The sequence below is a fragment of the Hibiscus syriacus genome, unplaced genomic scaffold (genome assembly GCF_006381635.1).
Source record: "Hibiscus syriacus cultivar Baekdansim isolate YM2019G1 unplaced genomic scaffold, ASM638163v2 tig00110415_pilon, whole genome shotgun sequence".
Taxonomy (NCBI): Eukaryota; Viridiplantae; Streptophyta; class Magnoliopsida; order Malvales; family Malvaceae; genus Hibiscus; species Hibiscus syriacus.
Window position 1 is genome coordinate 663699 of NW_024062729.1, and position 24969 is coordinate 688667.

General features: G+C 35.2%; 1 protein-coding gene and 1 pseudogene across 1 annotated transcript; one reads left to right on the forward strand and one right to left on the reverse strand.

Annotated features, from left to right (window-relative positions):
• Positions 1-9553: 9553 nt before the first annotated feature.
• LOC120124283 (zinc finger CCCH domain-containing protein 64-like) lies at positions 9554-14358 on the reverse strand. Its single transcript, XM_039142983.1, is given in 12 exon segments — positions 9554-9858; positions 10202-10347; positions 10554-10647; positions 10973-11093; positions 11095-11256; positions 11417-11623; positions 11625-11866; positions 12303-12420; positions 13361-13480; positions 13575-13704; positions 13825-14098; positions 14204-14358. Coding segments are annotated over 12 exon segments (1818 nt in total). The 5' UTR covers positions 14279-14358; the 3' UTR covers positions 9554-9729.
• Positions 14359-15327: 969 nt separating this feature from the next.
• LOC120124282 lies at positions 15328-19327 on the forward strand (annotated as a pseudogene).
• Positions 19328-24969: the final 5642 nt, after the last annotated feature.

Consider the following 24969-nt stretch of genomic DNA (forward strand, 5'->3'; position numbering starts at 1 on the left):
AGGCTACCTGGCCGACCAAAAAGTCACGATTGTATACCGTCTAAGGGTGAAGAGAAGAAGAGATCGACATGTAGTCGGTGCAAGGAAAGTGGTCATACAAGGTTGACATGTGGATCACCAGTGCCATCACAATCATATTTTCCTCTACCAAAATATGGATCCTCATCAAAATCCAAAGCTCGTATGGTGTCAAGCAAAAGGCAATCAAAATCGCAATCATATTTAAAATCCCAATCACAACCGGCTTCACCTTTTGGGACTGTTAACTTAGGTGATTTTTAAATGCAAACGTTGTATTATGTGGATTTTATGTGTGAACTTTTAACATTTTAAGTTAGGCATGTATTAGTAACTTGAGTTTGAAAATTGCTATGATATATTCAGTTGTTATCACTTATTAGGCATTCATTTGACAATCGCAACACGGAAATGACGTTCGCAATCATCTTAATGTCTATCGCAACGCGGAAATTACTATCGCAACGAGAGAATCGCAATGCGAAATGAAAATCGTAACGTGAAAATCGCAACGCGGAAATGACTATCGCAATGCGAAATGAAAATCGCAACGAGAGAATCGCAATGCGAAATGAAAATCGCAATGAGGGAATCGCAATACGAAATGAAAATCGCAACGCGAATTTAGTTTCCCGTTGCGATTTTAGTTTCGCGTTGCGATTTTGTCGTTGCGATTTTAATTTCGTATTGTGATTCACTCGTTGCAATTTTCATTTCGCATTGCGATAGTCATTTTTGCCTTCAACATAATGCAGATTGAAATCAACAAAATCAACCATTACATTTCAATCAATTAAACAAACACAAATAATAATTATGTTCACATCAATTAAACAAACAAACTTTTACAAATCATCTTTTACAAATCAATTAAACAATCAAAAAATAAGCAATAATTCTTATTTCCTCATATACTATTGAATCAACTTTTGCAGCCATACATCATTTTCACGCAGCTCACTTATGAGATTAACCTGCAGAAACCAAACATTTGCTCAAACAACACTTTCTACACATCTAAAACCTACAAACAACAAATTATTGAATTATAGGTACTTAACCAAACATTTTCAAACCAAAAGCCTATAAACTTACCAATTGTTTATGGACACTTTCATAACGCGGATGCAGGTAGGCAGCGTCTCGCATATATCGCTCTAGCCATAAAATGCCGAAACCACAAGCCTACTGCACCTCTATCTCTATCGGTGGGAGGTAGAAAATGTGTACTTCCTGTCGTCAAACGCTCCAAGCACATACATACGAGAGGACCACAATCCCCTCTGGCTTCCTTCGTTTGTTGTGGTGCGGTCTTGTCTCTGCTAACTGTAATATTGAGCTTCTTGTTTCCAGAACGAGTCCAATAATTTATCGCATCCAAGAATTTAGCCAAATGAGAGCTCCATCCCTTAATAATATCTCTTAAATCAGCCAATGATATGTAATTTATCATGTTGTCATATACTATTGCCTTAAGGGATTGGAGCTGAAGCTCGACGATAAGCCAATGTTTACTTTCCAAAACAGGGATAAACACCTGCAATCATAAGTAATAATTCATTCATTTGCGCACTTATTTATGAATACCTTTAAACTCAATCTAAAATAAATACTAACCTTATCGACCTCCCACCATGCATGATAAAGTTTAGCTTGTCCATTGCCCAACGCAAATGATTCATCTCGTTGATTCTTCAAGTGAACGGCGTTAAAAGACGTCGGCATAATTATATATCGTGTATTTCTTTTATTTTTCTTAAGTTTCCTAATTATTAGAAGACGTGACACCCACGCATCGATATGCTGTTTTACAAAAAAGACATATATTAGTGACTTACATAAATTTAAAAAAATAATCAAATTGAAATATAAGAAAAATATAAGACTTACCCCTCCATCGAAATAGCCATTGTCTTCGACCCCTAATAATACACCCCACCAAGACCGATCAAGCTTGCATATGTCGGTGAAATACCCCTGGCTCCGCTCATGTAGATAAAAATCAACTGCGGTCTTAGCCCAAAGGGTGTTATCCAGAATTGTGTCCGGTAGTTGTCTCCTCTCCACTTCAGATACCGGAATGGTACTGGCCGGTAACTCATACGAGAGCCAACTCTCATCCATCATGTCCGACATGTCAGAGGGTTTATGAAGAATCTTACATATGACGCCATGTGAATCGGGCTCTTGAATGGTGGGAGGGACCTCTTCAACGATGACAGTGGCCTCTTGAACGGTGGGAGAGGACTCTCGAGGAACGAAGGGGCTCTTCAACAATAGGAGTGGACTCTTGAGGGATGACAGGCGAGTCGGGCTTCTTCTTGCGGTGTCTTCGCACTATTGGGGTGTACAGAGACTTAATAGCACGTGCACGCCGTCTGATACGTGAACTCCGTCGTGCAAGAAAAACCCGACGTAAAGCATCCACCTTATCGGGCCGCTAAATAATTAAATACAAAAATCAGTAAATAAACAGACATGATATTTAAACAGTGAAAACAAAGACAAATACTAATTTCAGTGTTAAAGAATAAACAGTTTAGCAGTATTGGCAGCAACCGAATAAATTTACTAAGCAATCTAAGTGAAATGGTTAATCTAAGTGAAATTACGAGTAAATTTATCATCAAGTTAAATATGGAAAATCTTAAACTTACCTCGTTGCGTAGAGTATGAACCTCATTCTGCAACGATACTACCATATCACGTAGAGCGGCAACCTCACTACGTAAAGTAGACACCTCCACACGCCATGCACCATCGTTATCGCGTAGAGTACCGATCTCCTCACACAAGGCATTGACCTCATCACGTAACTCCTTTGACTCATCCCGTGGAGGTGGAGGTGGAGAACAGGGAGATAGAAGTCGTGGCATCTTTGCCGGTCGCCTATCATGAGTTGATGGTGGAGAAGAGGCTCGATGATGTGACGGGATAGATGATGGCTCTTATTGTAGAGGTGTATAATCGGGTCGATCAGGTGATGGCTCTGGGTGAGGTGATGGCTCTCGAAGTGGAGGCTGCTCATCATTCGTGCCATCAAAAAAACGCTGACTAGCTTGCCACCAATCAGTGGCAAGCTCAGCCTACGTGGGTGTCAGTCTCTGTAATGGAGTGTTGGCCTTCTAAAAATATAAAAACTCAAACAAAGTTAAACGTCTACTATTAATAACTTGTTTATAAATGATAGTATTTGTGTTAACTTACATTATTTATTGTCGCATATGGTATTAAGTCTTCCCAATCCAACAGACGTTTCATCTTCCAGGAAATAGCCCTAGAAATATCATTTGAAGTTTTTAATGCATATGTCCGCATGCTGGGGAAAGCCTCGAATATCCAAATATACAAACAATATAATAACAAACATTAGTAATTGTTAAATAATTAATTATAATTTTGAAAACATTATATAGAAATTCTTACCTTAAAGGCCTAAACAAAACCTGACAAAGTGTATTTCGACCCATCGCCACGCAAACTTTTGCGGTCATCAAAGGCAGACGACAACTTAGTCCAAGTAGCTTTCCATATATACGAACCCCACGAAAACAGATTCCATGCATTTAGGTCCTCTACCAATAATATTAGCTCCTGAGGAATAGGTTGTCTGGCCTCTCTGCCTAAAAAGCCAGCATACAAAAGTAATAGAAGGCATACTCGGACAACATCGACGTCATTCATCCGAGTAAAACCATCTTTCTTATTAAACAATTTCTTCAGGTCTTCGACGTGTAAGTTCGGCTTCTCTATTGACTCATCAGGAAAAACCCGGGATAACCATGATGGGCGGGTGATATGACGAGTGTACCGGCCTACATCATCGTGTCTGAATCGTAGACCAGTGATTAAGCAGAACTCCTTCCGCCCAAAACAAGTATACGCCGGTGGAAAATGAAACCATATCTCTTCCTCACCACGTTGTATTCTGTAGGGTAGATCGCTAGTCATGGTCTGAAGCCACAAATGGGTCAAATTAACATCTCCACCCGGATGCTGTACTCTCAGCCATGGCCCGAAGCAGGTTTCCTCAAACAATTTTCTTTGTGCAGGTGAAAGCTTCGAAGCAATTGTAGTGGCTAGGCTAACTTTATTCCTTAATGTCAATGAAGCCGAAAAAAAATTCTACAAAAACAATAAACATACCAAGTTATATATACAAAAAACTACACTGTGAAGATATACCAAAAACAATAAACATAAAGAGTAGTAGTTTATTCTTGAAACTAAAATTTGCAACACTGTTTTGTCTTTTGGTTGAAATGAAAATCGCAACGAGAGAATGAAAATCGCAACGCGGAAATGACTATCGCAACGAGAGAATCGCAACGCGAAATGAAAATCGCAACGAGAGAATCACAATGCGAAATGAAAATCGCAATGCGATTTTGGTTTCGCGTTGCGATTATCTCGTTGCGATTTTCATTTCGCGTTGCGATTCTCTCGTTGCGATAGTCATTTCCGCGTTGCGATTTTCATTCTCTCGTTGTGATTTTCATTTTCATGTTGCGATTTTAAGTTTAGAAACTATTCTTCTTCTGCAAATTGAAACTTTAATGGATTGCATTACTTCAACCAAAAAGACAAAACAAAGACAAATACTAACTTCACAGAGTTAAAGACTAAACAGTTTAGCAGTATTGGCAGCAATCGAATGAATTTAATAAGAAATCTAAGTGAAATGGTTAATCTATTATTGAAATTACCAGTAAACTTATCATCAATTTCAATATGAAAAACCTAAAATAATGCAAAATTTTCAAAATAAAAATAATTCAAAAAAACTAACCTTCGGAGGTTGATTTTCCATTTCTGAATGATTGTGAGGGATTTTTGACCGTGAATGGTTGTGAGGGATTTCGCCGGAGATGGGGACGGAAATTTTCGGAGATGAGGACGGATTTCGCCGTAGAGAGTGAGAGATGGAGATGGGACTGAGTTGTGATTTTTTTTAGGTTTTAGGTTATGAGTTGCGATTACGGGATATACTGTGGACGGTTCAGTGTTCCGATAATTAATATTCGTGTTTGGAATTTAAAAATAAAATACGCGTAGCGATTATAATGGCGCTTTAAAAATCGCGTTGCGATTTTACGTATTGTCGTTGCGATTTACGGATACGCTTTGAGATTTACGTATTCTCGTTGCGATTTACAGATACGCGTTGCGATTTACGTATTCTCGTTGCGATTTACGGATACTCGTTGCGATAGTCAGAATCGCGTTGCGATTTATATATTCGCGTTGCGATTTTCATATTCGCGTTGCGATTATGGAAAATCGCAATGCGAATTTGTACTATCGCATTGCGATTCTTCATAATCGCGTTGCGATTCTGGGAACTGATTTGCGATTCTGGAGATCGTGTTGCGATTTTTATTTCGCATTGCGATTTTGTTGGTCATTTTGGCAAATCCAAAAAAAGTTGATTAAAATCGTATATTATAAGACATTTTTTGTCACTGAGGTTATTTTCTCTATTTACAAATAGTTTATTTTGAACATCGATTTTTCATTGACCGCTTAATCATTCTGAACATATAATATACCGTTTTCAAGTTCTAATTGAATGGAATATAAATTCATAATTTAGTGCTTGAACTTTTTCAAAATTTTAAAATGTCCATAATTTTTCAATAAATCAATCATTGATGCTAATTAGAGAAAAAATTCAATCATTGACCATCGAACAATGAAATCCATTAGTGTTACACGGTGGTCCAAATCAGAGAGTTGTTTGAATGCATGTGGAACAAGTACTTTCCGAGTTTAGACGATGGTTGTCAAGCTGAAAAAAGAAAGCCTTTACCTCCGGGGATTCTGTCCAAATCCTGAAAGTTGATCCAATAATGCTGTCGGAACCGTCCTTCAGTTGGACCCGGAATTGGGCTACGACGTAAATGAATTGGGTTAGAGTCGCCACCGACCACTTTAAAACGATATTAGGTGGGTCGGACACCATCTTACCTGATCTGCATTGTACCAGAAACACGTTGGGTTTGAGAGTCAGTTACGGTCAAGGAAGGATTAGTACCCTTGAACCGCCCTTTCGGTACCAATTAATTTATAGGTTGTCTTTTATTGCAAAAATTTAAAAATTTAAATTAAAATTTAAAATATTCGATTCGAGTTACTTACCTTTGATCGGTTGGAGTTACTACTGGAAAATCAAAAATGTTAGATGGTAAATATAAAAAATATCGGGTAAAATTAATTAAAAAATAAAAAATGAAAAGAATATTAAATTTTAAAAGGGAAAATTGTTGAAAAAATGACAAAATAAAAGGAGAAAATACCATATATATATATATATATATAGTAATGGGAATGACAATACCAATAAAAAATATAAACAAGGTTGAGTTGTGAAAGGAAAAAAATGTTAGGAAAATAAAATAAGAAAAAAACAAAAAAAAGTAAATAAGTAAATAGATAAAGGGGTCAAAATGAATTGAATTGGACTTTGTGGACCGAAATTGATACTAAAGACCAAACTGGAAAAAAAAAATTTGAGGCTTAATTTGCAAAGAATAGATAGTGACTAAATTAAATGAATTGAGAATCCATAGGTGAAATTACGAACGATGATCAGATTGTAATGCGACTCAAAGCAACAAGGACTGCGAAGAGAATTTAAGAATCTCCTATTTACAAATTGGTCCTCGATATATAAATACCAAAAAAAAGCCCCATTTCACTAATTTGTAACATTTTCTCTCAAATTCCTTCTCTCAGCTGAGAGAATGCTCTCAATCCTCTCCCTTGGGCGATTTCCGACCACCCGCCGCCACCGTCCACTGTCGCCGAACGCCGTTACGGTCGCCGCTCGCGGCGGCCGAGAAAATCTAAACTCCCACAAAACACTCTCCTCTACCCCCCAAACACAGATTCGAAGCTCGTTTCCCCTAAAACTACGCTTAAAGCTTGGATCTTTTTACCTTTAAACCGACACCTTTCGTTTTCCGATGGCTTCTCCGAGGCCTTTGGCTTTATTTTGCTTGGCTCTTGGGTTGGCTTTTCGTGTATTGTGGTTTACTGTTGTGCTTGCTTGTGATTCGTTTTCTTTTTGTTTTGCTCCGATATTTGGCTATGGGTGTTGAGGTTCGATATAGATGGTTATGTTGGTTTGTGGTATGTTTCTCGTTCGATGATTTACTGTGTTGACCGATATTGTGGTCTCGATTTTTGACTCTCTGTTTCTGTCGTTGGTACTGTGGTTCTATGGTTTCGTTCGTTCTGTGTTGATGGCTTTCTGATCTTGGGTTCGTAGCTCTCTATGTTGGTTGGTCTGTATAGATGATAGTTGTGGGTTCTATGATGGTTCCCCCCCTCTGGCAGTGTTCTGGTTGGTATTTATAGGCCTTCATCGGCCGTTGTGGTCTCGAAATAGGGGCGCTCGTGACCGGTCACCCCGGGATGGGTCAGTCCCGGGGATCTCGGCCGTCGTTGGCACTGTTGCCCGTCTGTTTCGCGTAGCTCTTGGTTGCCCGGGTCGTGCGGCGCCTTGGTTGAAACTGGATATGAAACCTAACATGTTGCTGGGCTGGTTCAGGCCCAATCTTCGTTTTTGGACCCTGACAAAAATAATAATAATAAATTAAATTAAATTAATAAAATGAAATAAAATAAATATTAATATAGATTATATAATATATGTTTCAAAAAAATATTTTTTAAACTATATATTATATTTAAAAACGTTTTCAAAAATATATATTATATAGTTTTCAAAAATGATTTTAAAAATATTATATAAATTTTTCAAAATGTTTTGTTAAAACTATATAGGCCTGTAAACGAACCGAACGCACACGAACGGAGGTATGTTCATGTTCGTTCATTTAATAAATAGACGAACATAAACGAACACGAACATAAACGAACAAAAAATTTTTTGTTCATGTTCGTTTATTAAGGAATATAATATGTTCATGTTCGTTCATTTAATAAATAAACGAACATAAACGAACACGAACATAAACGAACACGAACATAAATGAACACGAACATAAACGAACATAAACGTTGGAGACCCTACCTTCCATTGTTCTTTCATGAAAAATAGTCGACAATGCAAATAACCAAATCTACAGTGATAAATAGCGTAAGAGTTTATTAGCGGTGATGAAATGTTTGAAGATATCAAATATTTTGATCGATCTTTTAAAGATATTAAATTATTCACACAACTTTAATTTAACACTATAACATTAATCTTAGTGGTCCATGATTACATATGAACAATCATTTTTCGCTATTACACTCTTTTCAGAAATTGCATAGAAACATTTGTTTTGTTTTCTGGCAAATTCTATATATTTTTCTCTTTATTGATGCTCATATACTTCCTATTGTTACCTTTATCTTCCCATCTATTTCTAGAAAGAAGTATGATGTTTTCTTGAGTTTTAGATGTGAAGATACCTACAATAACTTTACATATCAACTATTAAGCCAAATAAAACAGAGAAAGAGATGAAAACAGGCCTGTAAAACTTCATATTGCACTATAATATAACTTGTTTTGAAGCTTTCAGCGATCGTCTCCACTCTCTAGTGAACACTAGGGTTTGGGGAAAAAAGGGGAAATGAATATAGGTGCGATGTGCCTCACATGTTAACATATTGGATTTAATCTCCAAATAAAATTGGGTTAATTATGGAGTTGGTCATCAGAATATCAGATTAATTAATATTTTTAAGATACTTACAAATTGGTCACCAAAATTGATTTAAGAAGATTGAGTTAAACATAAATGAATGAACATAAACGAACATAATCGAACGAACATAAACAAACATAACCGAACGAACATAATCGAACGTTCACGAACGTAAATGAACGAACGAGACCTATGTTCATGTTCGTTCATTTAATTAAACGAACAAAAAATATTGTTCATGTTCGTTCATTTAATAAATAAACGCACATAAACGAACTTTCCGCCGCACGGTTCACGAACGGTTCGCTGAACGTTCAGTTCATTTACAGGCCTAAAACTATATATTATATAAATTTTCCAAAAATGTTTTTAAAAAATTATATATTATATTTTTAAAACTATATACTATATAATTTTCAAAATGTTTTAAAACTTATATATTGTACATAAGTTTTTAAAAACTATATAATATATATTTCAAAAATGTATTTTTTAAAAACATTTTCAAAAATTATACTATATTATTATAATAAAAATAAATAAATTAAAAGCTCAAATTCGGACGAAAATAAGTGTCTACAAATGCAAGTGCTGGTCTTGAAAACTGATCGACTGCAGGTCAATGATCGTGCTGATTATGAAATCCATATTTTTTTATGTTGATTGTATATGTCATTTTAAATTTTATTTGGGCTCATCCCATACGAAAAATTTATTATTAATATACATGTACCCGTCCTCAAATATTTATGGATCCACTGCTGCTAATAGAGGTTGAAGTTGGAATGTTAAATTCAGTGTATAGCAGAATGTCTACCTAGTTTAGGACGAGTTTTAGTGCTTCTTGAAATGAAAAGGGCAAATTATACAGATGAGGCAATTAGAAAGGCAGTTCTTCCATAGATAACGGGATCAAGTTTCTAAACACTGAATTAAGGACATCGCATCAAACTAAAAGAAAACCTGGGGAGGAGCCTCCGCAGTTTACAGTCCTACACATGAGCATAGCCGGAGATTCCGCACGGGTTCGACTTATCTTTTTGAAATTTCATTGGTTCGGATCAAATACCTGAAACCGTTTTTTGAAATTTTCTGTCAGCTTGGTCTCCTCTTCTTTGCTGATGGTACAATTCCTCCAATCAGCCCTATCAGCCATGTTCAATAGGCCAGCCACAACCTGAACAAAATTTAACACCCATCACTTCCTTTGCTAAAAGATCATCCCATAAGCATTAGCTATAGGTATTAAAGTATGTTACTGACATCATAATTACTACCCTAAAACACCTTTCTGGAAAACAATGTTAAGCCTATGGTGCGAGTTCGAAGATATAACACGCATCCCCACTTCCTAAATGAATGTCAATTGAAGCATGAATGCTAATAGCCAGTACATTGACAAGAACAGCTCCCTATATAACAAAAATGAATTTTCTTTTTTCCCAAATAACAATAGAAAACGTCTCATATCTACTTTTTTTATTCAATGTTACAATTGACATATTTCATAAGAATCTTACCTCACGTCCAAATTGGGCAGGAAACTTCTCATTTTCTTCAACCAAATGTAATAGGATTGAACCGTCGGGGAGCTCTACATAGAAGCAGCTAACATTCTTCTCAAATTGTGTCCTCAACCATTTTCTGCACTCAGAATTATTGTTGACTGCACGAGAAATACGAGCAAAAAGATTCAGAGGAACATAAAGGGAGTAGGGAGATAATTTTGAGGATTAGAACTGAAACTATATTCAGTATCCCTTAGGGACACTGGCACAGACACCATAAAGAAACCCATATAGATGATAATTTTGAAGGCAATGCTATCAACATATATGCACCGAACTCGCTGAAATGTAACATATAACTTACATTTTTTGCTAACAAAATCAAAACCCAATTTTTCAGCTGCCAACGTAAAAATGTCTTTAAGAACAGCTGCTTTGGATGATGGAACAGGAACAGCCTACACAAAAAGGACCGGAACATACAATTAGATGCCAAGATAACTAGTTAACTGTAAAAGAAGCTGCAATATTAAGGAAGCAATCATAGAGAGAAACTGCGTAACCTAATGCTTTATGTGTAATTATAATTTACTCTTGAATAACTGAAAAAAGGATGAAGGCAATTGCTTATTTATTTTGGGAGCCATAACAATTCTGCATCTGCAAGTGTACTTAAGATGAAAGACTCGATAAGCAGATAAAGCTGCACTGAACACTTTACCACTTGTTAGACATTGTAAAGTGTACCTCCATGACAATGTTCAGAAGAGAAATCTCTTTTACCTGAAGGTTGGCATGGGTGCCACGTTTGGATATCCACTCAAAGAACACTGCTTCTTTTCCCTGGTTTTTATAATACATCCTCAGACTGTTCTGGAGTTTGCCGAGTTCAATTTCACTATCTGCTGGTAAGAAATGTATTTGGCAAATGCTCAACTGGAATTATCAGAACATGATCTGGGACAAGTGGGCCTTTCGCCAGTGCACAGTAGAAATTCTCTCCTATACTTGTTACCAGATGTGACTCGACATTCGGGCTTGATAAACAAAACCAGCACTCTTTTGATCTGTATTCAAGTAAAAAAAAAATAAATACAGTGGTTTATATATCTTACAATCTGCAGTCTGAAGTATCAATGTGTTGGCTAATCAAATTTTCTGCTAAAATTTGACTAGATTAACAATAATCTGCACTAGCGACGAAAAATAAAGGCAGTAAAAACTAACCTGTTAGCGTTACTAATGCTAGATACAGGTTTCTTACGAGAATAACTCTCACCATCATCCTGTAAACTGTGCTTAAAATTGCAATCAGGACCTTTTTCACACTTTCCTTTGATAATAAAATCAAGACAAACGCCTCTCAAAAATTGTTCCCTTGCATCAACATCATGTGGAAAGTTGCACTGTTCTCCCCTTGGACAAGTTCCAGAAGATATAATTTAAAACAAACTTATTAGCATCGCCACTCCCACGCTTTTGTCGTTTGTTGGACACATCGTATCTCCAGTATTGTGAATCAAGTTCATTATCACTAGCTCTCTTTGTGGCTTCTTTAGGATGATCTACTTGGTCAACTACTGTATAAGGTGATAAGGTAGTATTTGGTGGATTTGCACTGATCTCAGCAGCTGACATGACTGACGATGGAGTTGGAGAAAGTGCATGAAGAAATTTCTGAGGAGCAGATGCAGGAATCATCAATCACGGAAAAGTTAACAGCTAGATCTAGCAACGCAAAATCATGATATAGTGCAAATAGTTTGATCATGCAAAAATTCTTCAAGAGGAAAATATAATGGTTTTGAATCTTCTTTCCCTGTTTCTCTCCTCTGGTATTTTCTTTGCAGGGACATATGAACTCTCTAAAAAGGAGGAAAATGCAAAGCAGAGCCAAGAAATACTCAAGTAGACAAGAACAACAGCCTTTTCAAGATGGTCCAGTGAAGGTGAACTATCAATTTACATGTTCCTCAACTTAGATATTGATATTATAAAATTGAATATTAATGCCTAATTAATAGAGGTTTAAAGGTAAAAGTCTTGCTGAATACAATAATATTCAGTCTATACTGAGTAGAAAAAAGAAAGAGTCGAAATAAGGAAGTCAAACCATTTTCTCTTTATTCCCAACAGAAGCAAGACCTAAGAACCGAGTTACATGTGCAGCATCAACGTTAGAATAAGGTTCACGAGCATAAAATACACCCTTAGTACCTGCAATGTGATAGCTAACAGGGAAAACAACCATTAGCAAAAGAAAAGAAATAACTTTTAAGTTACAGTAAATTAAACAAAGAAGCACAATTACAATAAACAATAGGGTTGTAATGTCAGTACTATTGCATCTAGGACATTATAGTCTTTCACCACAAAAACTTCTCTGAAAAAGGCCACATCTAAATGTCTCAGTTGACTGGCACACAACTGTTGATTTTCCAGTTAATAGAAAATGCTGGTAACTATCGATTTCTCCCTAAAATATTTCCTTCCAGCGATAACATTCTTTGCACTTGGAAAGGAACCATTAATGCATATGCCATAGTTTTAGATATTTCACGAAAAATGAAAGTCAATTCCTAAAAGTGGCTAAAACTACGAGGCGGTACCTGACATGGATATGCACACTACACACGCAAAAATGTATACGTATGTGTATACAACAAACTGTATATGAGAATGAAATTGTTGTTCTGAAAGGGTATGATAGGATTGGAGATATTTTAAAGAGGAGTTTGTGTCAAGCTTGTGTCTTTTACAAGATCAAGATGACTAGCAGTTTTCAGGTAATCTTTCATTTGATAGTAAAACACCGATTCCTTGCCAACAGAACAAGACAGAGATGTGAAAAAAGAAGAATATCAGTTCAAAGTATCAGATGTATCTTTCATTTCTAACATCTCACTTAGATTATGGCCTTATACCATGATAAATATAAGGATTAATGTACCTTACTCAATCATTTGCTTTTAACATTAAGTTGGGTTCAGTCAGAGTAACTTGAAATCTATGTGAGATAAGAATCATCAATAAATGCTAATTTGAACAAGAACCAGCAAATAAACACTCATGGTTATGAAAACAGCATCATAAATCTGATAAGAAGAACAAAACAGTGTATTTTGAGGATTGCATGCACCACGTATTGCAAAGCCTTCAAACATTACGAACCGTGGTTTGATCTCCGTGACTAATTGGGCGACAGTAGAGTCACTGCCAGAAGAATCAGAGATTCCTGCTGGAATATCTGATGCAGTAGCTCTATTTGTGACTCCACTTGGCCATTCATTAGTAAAAACTAATTAAGGAATTCAAGATGAACAACCTAAAAAGGAATACAAATTAGAAATTGAAAAAATTATGCGCCTAGCAAAGCAAAGGATATCTTAGAAAGAAATCAACTATTCCAGGTTCCTCGGCGAATGCTCGCAGTGTGTCAATGTCATCTTGACTATATGTTCCAAACTGTTGGCCATTAGACGACTGCCTACCAGATAAGGAAGCCACAGACAAACCTAAATATAAGCACAAGAAAATCAGATATGAAAGAAAATTTGCACATTCACTTTCTATCCTAATTTCGTCTACTTTCTCGGTATCCAAACAGAAACTGCTTCAAAGTAGTTAAAAAATACCATGGAGAGTGAACTTCCCGCCGCCTCTCAACCAATACAAATTGTCGCAAACCTTGAAACCGTCCATTTTGAAACCTTGATTAGCTGAGTTCCTCGATACAGCTGACAAAACCTTGGGCGCGCCAACTCCGTAATCGCCGATGAAGTAAGTTGGAAGAGGAATTTGGGACCGGCCTTCAACGTAGCTCATCAATTCATCGAGCCGATCTGGTTCGTCGGGGAAGAACTGTCCCACGCAAAAAAGAGCATCGAAGGGACCCGCTGATTTGTTCACCTGAAAAAAATATAATCATCTTTTCAGCTGCCAACAGCTCAAAAAGAAAAACAACAAGCTTAACAGAAATTCGGATTTAAAAAAAATGAAACCAGAGAAAATTACCGAGTTGACTCGCTTGAAGAGCTGATTGAGACGGCCTAAAACGTCTCCGCATAGTAGAATTCTCGGAGGAGCCATTGGAGAGGCAAAGTGCGACCGTGGAGAGTGAGAAGCTATATGCGCCGTGAGTGGTGATGCTCTGAAACGTAGTTGAAGCCAGGGGGAAATGGGCTTATGACAACGGCTCAAATTGCCCAAAGTAGCATGGGTCTGTTTCTTTAACTAAAAATATTTTTTTCTTCTCATTTTTCAAAATTAATTCATTAATGTAAAATATTTTTTTGGTCAATAATTTTTTTTATATTTTTTAAAAAGTGACTTACCTAATTTTTCGTAAGTTATTTTTTAAAATTTTCAATTCAAATAATAAATATTCAAAATAATTTTATTTTATGAATTTAAAATTAATAAAATATTTTAATGTCATTTTAATCAAAATATTAAGTATTAAAATATTAAACAATATATTAATTAATATTTATAATAATAAAATACTCAATTATATTATAATAATATAAGATATTATATTTTTATTATAATAATATATAATAAATTATTAATGATAAATAATAATATTTATGTATTTAATATTAATATAATAATCTATTAATATTTTAATAAAAATATTTAAAATATATTAAGTAATACTTTTTTAAATTTAATATAATATTACTACTTTAATAAATAATTAATATAATTTATAATATTTTTATTTCAATAAAATGTATTAATCATAATATTTTTATTAATAAAAATATAGAAATAACATTTTAATAATAAGTAAATAAATTATTTTAATATTTTAAAAATAATAATATTAAGTTTTCTTATTCATTGTATTTAACATATGAAATAAATAATTTTTTAAAAATTTCCAACTAATGAAAAATGATTTACACAATCTCTTTCAAATAGCATAAAATATTTAAAAAATATATTTTTTAAAATATATAATTTATTTTACGAAAAATATTTTTAAGCTAAAACGAACGGACCCTATATTCAATCTCTATTTTATCTCCAAAAAATAAACAAATTCTATTTGTTTGGGCCTAAGAGGGACATTCATTGCATCCTTGTTTGGGCTCAAAGTTCTTCACTCTCTGGGCTATGTTCTTTGTAGATCATTCACATATTTGAGATGACGATGATGCTTGATGGCTGGATTTCGTTCTTGTTCACTGCTATGACATGAAAAGAAAAGCTTTCATTGTTTTATCTTTAGCGAGGTTTAGCCATGGCGCTCTCGCCTTTCCCAGTAGCAACTCATCAAATTTTCTCAACATATTCACACTCTCTTTACTATTCCGTTTTTCAACAGAAGTGCAGTTCCAGAGCACTCAAGTTCAAACCTTGTTGTTTTTCTCATCAAACAATTAAGGTTGTTGTTGACACGAGGAAGAAGAGGAAGCCTAAGCCAAGTTTTTTGGATCAAGTTAATCAAAAATGGTCTCAAAAACCCATCATTTCGACTAGAGAAAAGTTCCCATGGCAAGAAGAAAAGGAACTTGAAGAGGAAGAAGAAGAAGTTGAAAAAGAGCAGTCTTTCGAGGCGACCACATCCGAGTCAGAAAGTGATAAGTACCCACGAGTTGAAGTGAGGGACCCAGTGAGTTTCCCTTTGCCGAGTCGGGTAATCGCTGCTCCTTGGTCTCATGGAAGTGAATTTAATAAACCCCGTTTTAATTTTGTTCCTGGAAGTCCACAATTTGAACCTCAAATAGATAGTAGTTTTAGTGAGAAACCAATTAATTTTCCAGTAGCTGAAATTAACTTCAATAAGCAAAAGACTGGATTATCAGTAGGCAAAGAAATTACAATTGTTGAGGGCTTAAATGAGGTGGATTCTTCCGGGGAGAATTTAGAGGTTTCTACTAGTGGTAACGATGGTGGTTCAATTGGAGGAGAAGACAAGAGAAATAAAAAGAACAACACAAAGATGGCAGAGAGAACGATACCTGAGCATGAATTGCGGAGGCTAAGGAATGTTGCACTGAGGATGGTGGAAAGGACGAATGTCGGAGCTGCCGGGATCACACAGGCGTTAGTCGAGCTCATTCAGGAGCGATGGAAGTCTGATGAGGTGGTCAAATTGAAGTTTGAAGAGCCTCTTTCTCTTAACATGAAAAGAACACATGAGGTTTTGGAGGTTAGTTAGTTTCTACATTATTTCGATTCGTTTTATTACTGTGGTTGATTGCATATGTTTTAATGATCCTATTGCTAGTGTCTTTGTTGGTATACTTCTCGTTGATGAACTTATCTGACAGTATTATTGAACTAAACCCGAATCTTAGAGTAAACTTTGTTTGGAATTGAGTAGCAATCTTATTTGAATAATGTCTTTTGTATGTCAGAAAAGGACTGGAGGATTGGTTATATGGAGATCGGGTGGTTCAGTGGTGTTGTACAGGGGCATGGCCTACAAGCTTCAATGTGTTCAATCGTATTCCAGGGAGGATCAGGCAAATAAAAATGCATCGGATGTTGTAGCTAGTAACACCGAGAATATTGTAGTTAAGGAATCTGTTAGGACCATGGAGTTCATCCCTTCTTCGGAATATGTAAAGGATCTATCTAAAGAAGAGCTCATGGACTTGTGTGAACTCAACCATTTGTTAGATGAGTTAGGTCCACGATATAAAGATTGGTCAGGTCGTGAACTGTTGCCTGTTGATGCAGACTTGCTTCCACCTATTGTTCCTGGATATCAGCCCCCATTGAGACGCCTTCCTTATGGGGTGAGACATTGTTTGAAGGACAGTGAAACGACTACATTCCGTAGACTTGCGAGGAGAACGCCTCCACATTTTGCCTTAGGTAAATGAATGTACGAGCTTTTCTTTGTATCACCGAATCTTTTTCTCTTGATGTATTCGGTTTCTTTATTGTTATAGGAAGAAATAGGGAAGTGCAAGGTCTGGCGCAAGCTATGGTTAAGTTATGGGAAAGAAGTGCTATTGCTAAGATAGCCATCAAACGAGGCGTACAAAATACGCGCAATGAAAGAATGGCTGAAGAGCTAAAGGTGAGAGGTTACGGATATTGTTGCATCGTGATATGTAAATCTAATTATCTATATGATGACTTAGTTAACTTTGGACTACCATCTTTCGTTACTATCTATTATATCAAACTTTTCAAGACTTATTTTTGTAGATGGTGCCTCGTTAGATACCTGTTGCTAATTGCATATGCATTATGTATGTGTAGCATTTAACAGGGGGACATTGCTTTCCAGAAACAAGGAATTTATTGTATTTTACAGGGGCAATGATTTCGTGCCACCTGTTGTTACGGAGACATTGAAAGAAATGCAGAAAACCAGAAATCTTCGACAAGAGGAGGAAGAGGAAGCACGAGGAAGGGCCCTGGCGTTGGTTGGATCTAATGTTAAAGCTTCTACACTTCCTTTGGTTGCTGGAACCCTTGCGGAAACCACTGCTGCAACCTCTCGCTGGGGGCACCAACCGAGCCCCGATGAAGTGGAGGAAATGAAGAGAAATTCAGCTTTGAGTCAACAGGCCTCACTTGTCAGACATCTCGAGAAGAAACTAGCTCAAGTAAGTTACGGATAAGTTACAGATGCTGAGATGCAAGAAGACACGATAAAAGAATTCCCGGACATTTTAAAACTATGACATATTTTCTGATTAGTTCTGTCTTTATAACTTTCTGTGGTCCTAGGCTAAAGGGAAGTTGAGAAAGGCCAATAAAGCTTAGCCAAAGTGCAGGAGCATTTGGACCCTGCAGATCTCCCAACGGACCTGGAAACTTTAAGTGAAGAGGAAAGAATGTTATTTCGAAAGATTGGTCTGAGTATGAAGCCCTACTTGCTCTTGGGGAAACGAGGAGTTTACGATGGTACAATAGAAAACATGCACCTCCATTGGAAATTCCGAGAGTTGGTAAAGATACTGGTGAAAAGAGAAAGCTTGGCCCAAGTGAAGCATATCGCGATATCACTGGAGGCCGAGAGTGGTGGGGTGCTAGTATCTCTTGATAAAACTACTACAGGCTATGTTATTATTATCTATCGAGGGAAAAACTACTCGCGTCCTCAAGAATTGAGACCGGAGAATTTATTGACAAAAAGACAGGCACTGGCTCGGTCAGTTGAACTTCAGAGATGTGAGGTAATATCATATTGAACTCTTGATGATTTATACGAGTCTTCTCCCACCAATTATTTGTTATTCCGACTTCCATCTTGATCTAATTCTCTTCCTGCATTTTCTAGGCACTGAAGTATCATATCTCAGACTTGCAGGAAAAATCGAGTCAATGAAATCGGAACTGGTATTCATTTTATATATATATTAAATCACATAATGATGATGAACAAGATGACTTTCTGAAGATTAATGTCATAATAATATGTTGTTTTGATCCAGGGTGAAATGAAAGCGGGGAAGGGGGTTGATCCAGTAAAAACTCCATACTTGTGTTTGAACGAAGCTCTGCTTTCAGACGAGGATATTGAAGAGGTAAATAACCCGACAAACTTCATGTTCATGTCCGAATATGTATTAAACATGGGTATTTTAGGATAAATGAAAAACTCAAGTCACATAGCTTGATTCCAGCTATTACAAGGTTAAATATCAGTTCAACTCACCTAGCTTGACATGGCATGCTTGCCTGAACCCTGCATTGATTCTTATAGCGAATATGTTTGCGTTTGAACCAGGAAGATTGGAAGGATGAATATTTAGTATCATACGGCAGTGACGACGATGAAGGTTATGAGCAAACGGAGCCAGATACACCGTTTTAGTAGCTGCTAGACCTTATCGGAGCATGGAATATCAGCTACTGCAGATTGTTTTAATAAAGGCAAATGCTTTAACATGCCAGCCAGGTAGCCCGGGAAAGATCATATGTATAGCCATAGCAATGGAGATATTGGAAGCCGAATTCACATTGTGGCTTTTCAGTGTATCAGAGAGCAATCACAATGGCAGGGGTTCTCATTGCTGGAATAATCCGGCAGTCAAAGGCAGAAAGAATATCAAACTGAAACCGAGTCTTATCCTATCATTCACGTAAAACTACCTATTTTGAAGCAACCTTGTTTGTACTGTAATACTGAAGTAGAATTACTCCCTAGTGAGCTTTTTCCATGAATTTTTACTATTAAACCATGAACAGACAACTCCGATCAACACATCCGCTACCGTAAACAAGGTAAACGCGTTGAAACTCCGATCAACACATCCGCTGCTCGATCACTAGAACTCCGAAAAAGGATCCTTTTTTCTCTAAAAAATTCTTTACATTACAAAAGAAAGTATAATCATAATAAAGTTAAAAAGGAAAATAAAACTCCTAATTTGGGCAGGATGAGAATGAGCCATCCAAGTTTTTTTCTTTTTTGAACAATTTCTACTCCTAATGGTATCGAACCTACAACATAAAGGAGAAAAGAGGTTTTTAATCGTTTGTTCTAAAGATTATCGACATCCTTAGAAATTAATATGCCGCTAAAATAAGAAGCCACGTGTAGCAGGTCTATTAGCCAAGTTAAGATTGTGTTAAAATCTAAGGAATAAACAACAACATTCATATCAAACGTAGCATGAGATTATGAGCAGGGTATCAAATAGCATTCCGAAAACGTGATAACAGTTGTGATATTGTGGTCACGTCACCGTCCGAAACCGGTTTTCATGATTTTTGTGGTGGGTCACGGATTCGCACCAATCTCGGTCGATTGCACCCGCAATTTAACAGGAAACAGACGATTGTGTCGATAACGGGACGCAACAACCGTTATCCAACCGTGATTCTAAAACAAAAACATTGGTGATAGTTTTTTACAATAATGGGGGCAGGAGGAAGGGGAAGGAGGAAGGCCAGAATCATTTTTGTTTCAGACAATTATGGGGGGAGGGGGAAGGAGCCAGAACCAGAAAGGTGGGGAAGGGGAGGCAGAAAGTCGGGGAGGGGAAGGGGAGGGGTGATTTATTATTATTATTTTTAATAATTTTTAAAATATAATTTTAAAGGATATATTAATTTGAGATCCCTTTCACTTTTAGAATTTATAATTTAATCCCTAGTTTAAAATGTAAACTTTAATTTTTATTTAGTTTAGTCTTAATTTCAGTAATCTAAATTTATGCAATTTAAATTGTAAAATTTATTTTAATTATATTTAATTTAGTCATTTTAGGGTAAGTTGTGCGAAATTTAAAAAATTCACGACTGCGATACTCGTAATGATATCCGTTATATCTGCAACCGTGATAAACGCGACGCGACCGAAAATGTGACCGCGAACGCTATGTAAAGCCCTGATTATGAGAACATTCATATCAGCCATGTATTTAATTCCCATAAAGTAAAATTACCTTTAACAACACTATATTATAATTTTTTTATGTAATATTTTTTTCTTATATTCATTTTCCAAGCCTTATAAGTGGTCGGAATCCACTCAAAAGGGTACTATTGACATGTCGACTTACTATTGAGGTGCCGAATTTTTTCGAGAGAAGAATTCCAAATATTCAACCTCAGGTTTGAGTTCCTAAACGAGCAATCTTGTCCTGTTCTAAGGCCGACTTCGTAAATTGAACGACAGTCGATGTCAACTCGGTTCGATGTGAAGTATATCGATGATCAGGTCCTCCTATAATATGTAATTGGTGGTTACATACAATCTTGTCAAATCCAATGCATCGTTAAGAGGATTTATCTTATCGGCTGATCCGTGGATCGTCAGAATCCTATATTTAATAATATGTTCGAGTAACTGTGTCTAAAAAGTACGTGTTTAATAAGTTAGGAAAAGTTCATACGACATAAAATAAATAATCAATAGTACAAGTTACATTTCTTATTCTTAACATCAATGTATCCATCCTCCTTAATCCTTCCCATATAGTCTTTTCCGAAGGTTTGGGCAATGCCTCTCTTCAAGTCGTATCGGCCGGAAACTTTACAACTATACGAACATCATGATACTTCAAAGCAGCAGCAAGGCTCACCAAAATAGTGTCATCCTGAAGTGGAATTAACCCAAGTGAGTTTTTGATGAATCTCACCCGTTTCCGGGAAAATCGAAACGGAAGACACTGATTCCTTCTTTCTCCAAAGCAGCAGCAAGGCTCACCAAAATAGTGTCATCCTGAAGTGGAATTAACCCAAGTGAGTTTTTGTCCATAAATCATTACAATTCGCTAGTAAAAGACGAAAATGATCCAATTTTGAGAAGAAGAAAAAAGCAAGTACCAACCTTGCTGGATCTGAAACCATGGCATAAGACTACAATCCCTTTAGACTGAGTTTTATGCAGTATTCCCACCAGTTTTTCTCCATGTTTGTTCCTGATTATTACCCTCCGCTGCCCAGTCACTAAAATTTCAAAAAAGGGTCACTTCCTTTCTGTCAAAGTTGGTTACCATAAAAAGAAATTGGAATCTTGATGAAGTTCTAAAAGAAGAAACAAAACCTGGGTTTTGTCACTAAAATAATAACAAAACCGGTAATGCATTTTTTAGCTGTATATTAAGGCTGTCGTACCATAGAACTTCTCCCTTGAATTTAGGAGAAGATGTCGTATTTTTCAGGAAGTCGTTGTATATTTTAGGCGTATTTAATAGAGTATTATAACATTCGTTTTAAATAAAAACATAATATTTTAACATTTTATATGACAAAATTATTTTTCTTGGAATGTTGTCGACTAATTTTGTTATAATAATATGATTCTTTTTGAATATTTTGAGATAATTATAAGGGAATCTTTATTCCAAATACTAATAGCCGAGCATACTAAAGTGAGGTCACCCTCTCACTAGGTGCTATCTCGTTCGTTCTTTATCTAGAACATTATACAAGGATTTATTAGTTGGTTAATGCTGTTAGTTTTTAAGCTGTATTATTTTGTTCGTTCGATACTTAAGGGCATTTTAGTCATTTTCTACCTCTAAGGAAGTATCTACGTGTTTTATGATTCTACGACGATCTATGTAATTGTTGTTCACTGGGTTGTACTATTCGCTAGCTCGATACTTAACTCGAGTTCAAATCTGAGTAACGATACTCTAATCGTTCTTACTACGTTTTCCTTCAATTCACCCTCGAATTAGAGGGACAACTATACGTCCACCATTCATTGACATTCCTACAGTTCACGACTCCATTATCTTGTAATCTAATAAATTTGTCATACTGTTTGTCGGTACATTCTCAGCAATGATCATTTATTCTTATATACTCGCTATGTACTCGACTGAAGAAACTTGAACGTGTTATGCCTATTATGGTTACTTCGGTTGTAACCCTCTCCTACAAGTGTATTTAGGCCCTTTTGGTCATTTACGTCCCTCACGGACTAAGGTCTACCATTACGGATCATCATTCGCTCTTACGGGCCTTAAAGAGGTCAAATCTAACCATCCAATGTGGGTAGTATCGATACTATACTTGCAGTATCGATACCTTAGGGTCAAGTATCGATACGCCTATGAGTATCGATACCAAAAATGCATTTTGTTGCTAAAATTTAGGCACAATATCAATACTGTATTATTGTTACCCTAAGTCAAAGAACAAAGGGGAAGAAGAAATTATTTAGACTGAATCAACGATTTAACAACAAAAATTCTAAAAAAAATGGAATTAACCATTTAGAAAAGAAATAAAAAAAAGAAAAAGAGAGAACTTTACCTTCGGGTTTTTAAAAAGGGCAGCTCCAATGGTGAGACGATAAATCCAAACGGGTGAGGAGTGGCACTGTGACGGGGGACCAACTTACGTCCATTTGAGCTATATCCAACGACGGTCGATGGAGATAAGAGAGTGGGAAACCAAATGGTTTTGGAATTGATTCGTTAACATCATAGTATTTTTCGACGAAACTAAGGGTGGATTCATGCTCAGGAGCTCAACAAAAGTTTGGACTAAGGGTGGATTCATGCTCAACGGTGACATATCATATAAAAATAATAAAATAATCTCTGTCATCGGTGAGTGATAAAAATCAATGTATAAATTCAGTGAGTAAATTAGAAAAAAAATTAAAAGTATAGTGAATAAAATATAAGAAAGAGTAAAGTTCAATTAACAATGATATAATTTACCCTTTTTAATTATACAAAATCAGTTTCGTAACAAGACTGAGAAGGAGAGTGATACTGAGATAATTAATTAATAATTAATGTAATCAGGATGAATCAAGAGGTGTTAGTAGGGGTGTTCAAAAGGGTAATTCGGTTAATCGATCGAACCAAATTTCCCAAATTTTATTAATTAATTTTTTTCCATTAACTGTTAATTGAATCAATTTTTTTTAAAATTTTTTAATTGAACTGAACTAAGTTCGGTTAATTGATCGGTTAACCAAATTAACCGAATTAAACAAAATTTATAAATAATATATATTATATATTAAATATTAAATAATTTTTGGTTTATTCAGTTAATTTGGTCAGTTAATTCGGTAAAAATCGAGTTCAAACACCCCTAAAACTAAATTATATATATAATATTAAATATTTAATAATTTTGATTAATTCGGTAAATTCGGTTAATTAACTGAAACCAAAATTTGAAAAAAACATTATCTGTTAACCAACCGAACGAAAATTAACCTATCGATCAACCGATTGAAATTTCAATTCGATCGATTAATTCGGTTTTAACCAAACAGTGAACACCGTAGGTGTTAGCATGCGATCACACCTTCAAGTTTTTGAAGTTTTATATAATGGGTAAGTTATACCATTTGTCACTAAATTTTACTCTCTCTCCTCTTTCACTTGTTATGTTTTCAATTTTTTTAATTTACTTATAACTTTTGAATTGCTCCTATTTTAGTCACTACACATTATTTTATTATTATTAGTCTATGACATGGCATTTCTATATATTACTAAATATAAAAATAATTTAAAAATAATAATAAAATAAATTTTATTATTATTATTATTAAATTATTTTTAAAATGATTTAAAATAATCACCATCCCTTCTCATCATCTTCGATCATGATCTATGTTTAATTTTATATTTTAAATTATTTTTATATTAAATAATAATAAAAAGTTTCTTGTCGTATCAAAATAATAATAAAATAATTCAGAATGGCCAAAACAATATCAATTCAAAAGTTCAATGAGTAAATTGAAAAAATGAAAGCACAATGATTGAAATATGAGAGAGTACAATTCAGTGATAAATGGTGTAGTTTACACTTATACAATTTAAGGGTTCATTTCATTTTCAGTTTCTTAGAAAATAAGAAAAATAATGAAAATAAAAAATATTTTTAGTATTTTCATTAAAATTATTTTTGTAAATTTAAAAAAAAGAAGAAAAAAAATACATGATATAGATTTTCAACTTAATTTGCATAAATTCAAATCATTTTTACAATAATATGTTGACTTAATAATATCTAAAACCGTCAAATTTTTACAACAAAAATCAATATGTTCCATAAACGTTTTACACTCAATTTGGTCCTAAAATTGTTTTTTAATTATTTAATTTTTAGTATTTTTACATTTAATATATTAAATATCTTAATAATTTCTTATATGTTATATGTTATATTTTAAATTTAAATAATTTAATTATATTTAAAAAAAAAATGAAGTCCTTAAACTTTCTAAAAGAATCAATTAGGCCACCAAACTTAGCCAAAAATTCAATTAAGGGTCCGTTTGTTTCACTGAAAATATTTTCCAGAAAACATTTTATGTAAAATGAATTACATCTTCTGGAAAATATTTTCTGAAAAATGTTTTATGGTGTTTGGAA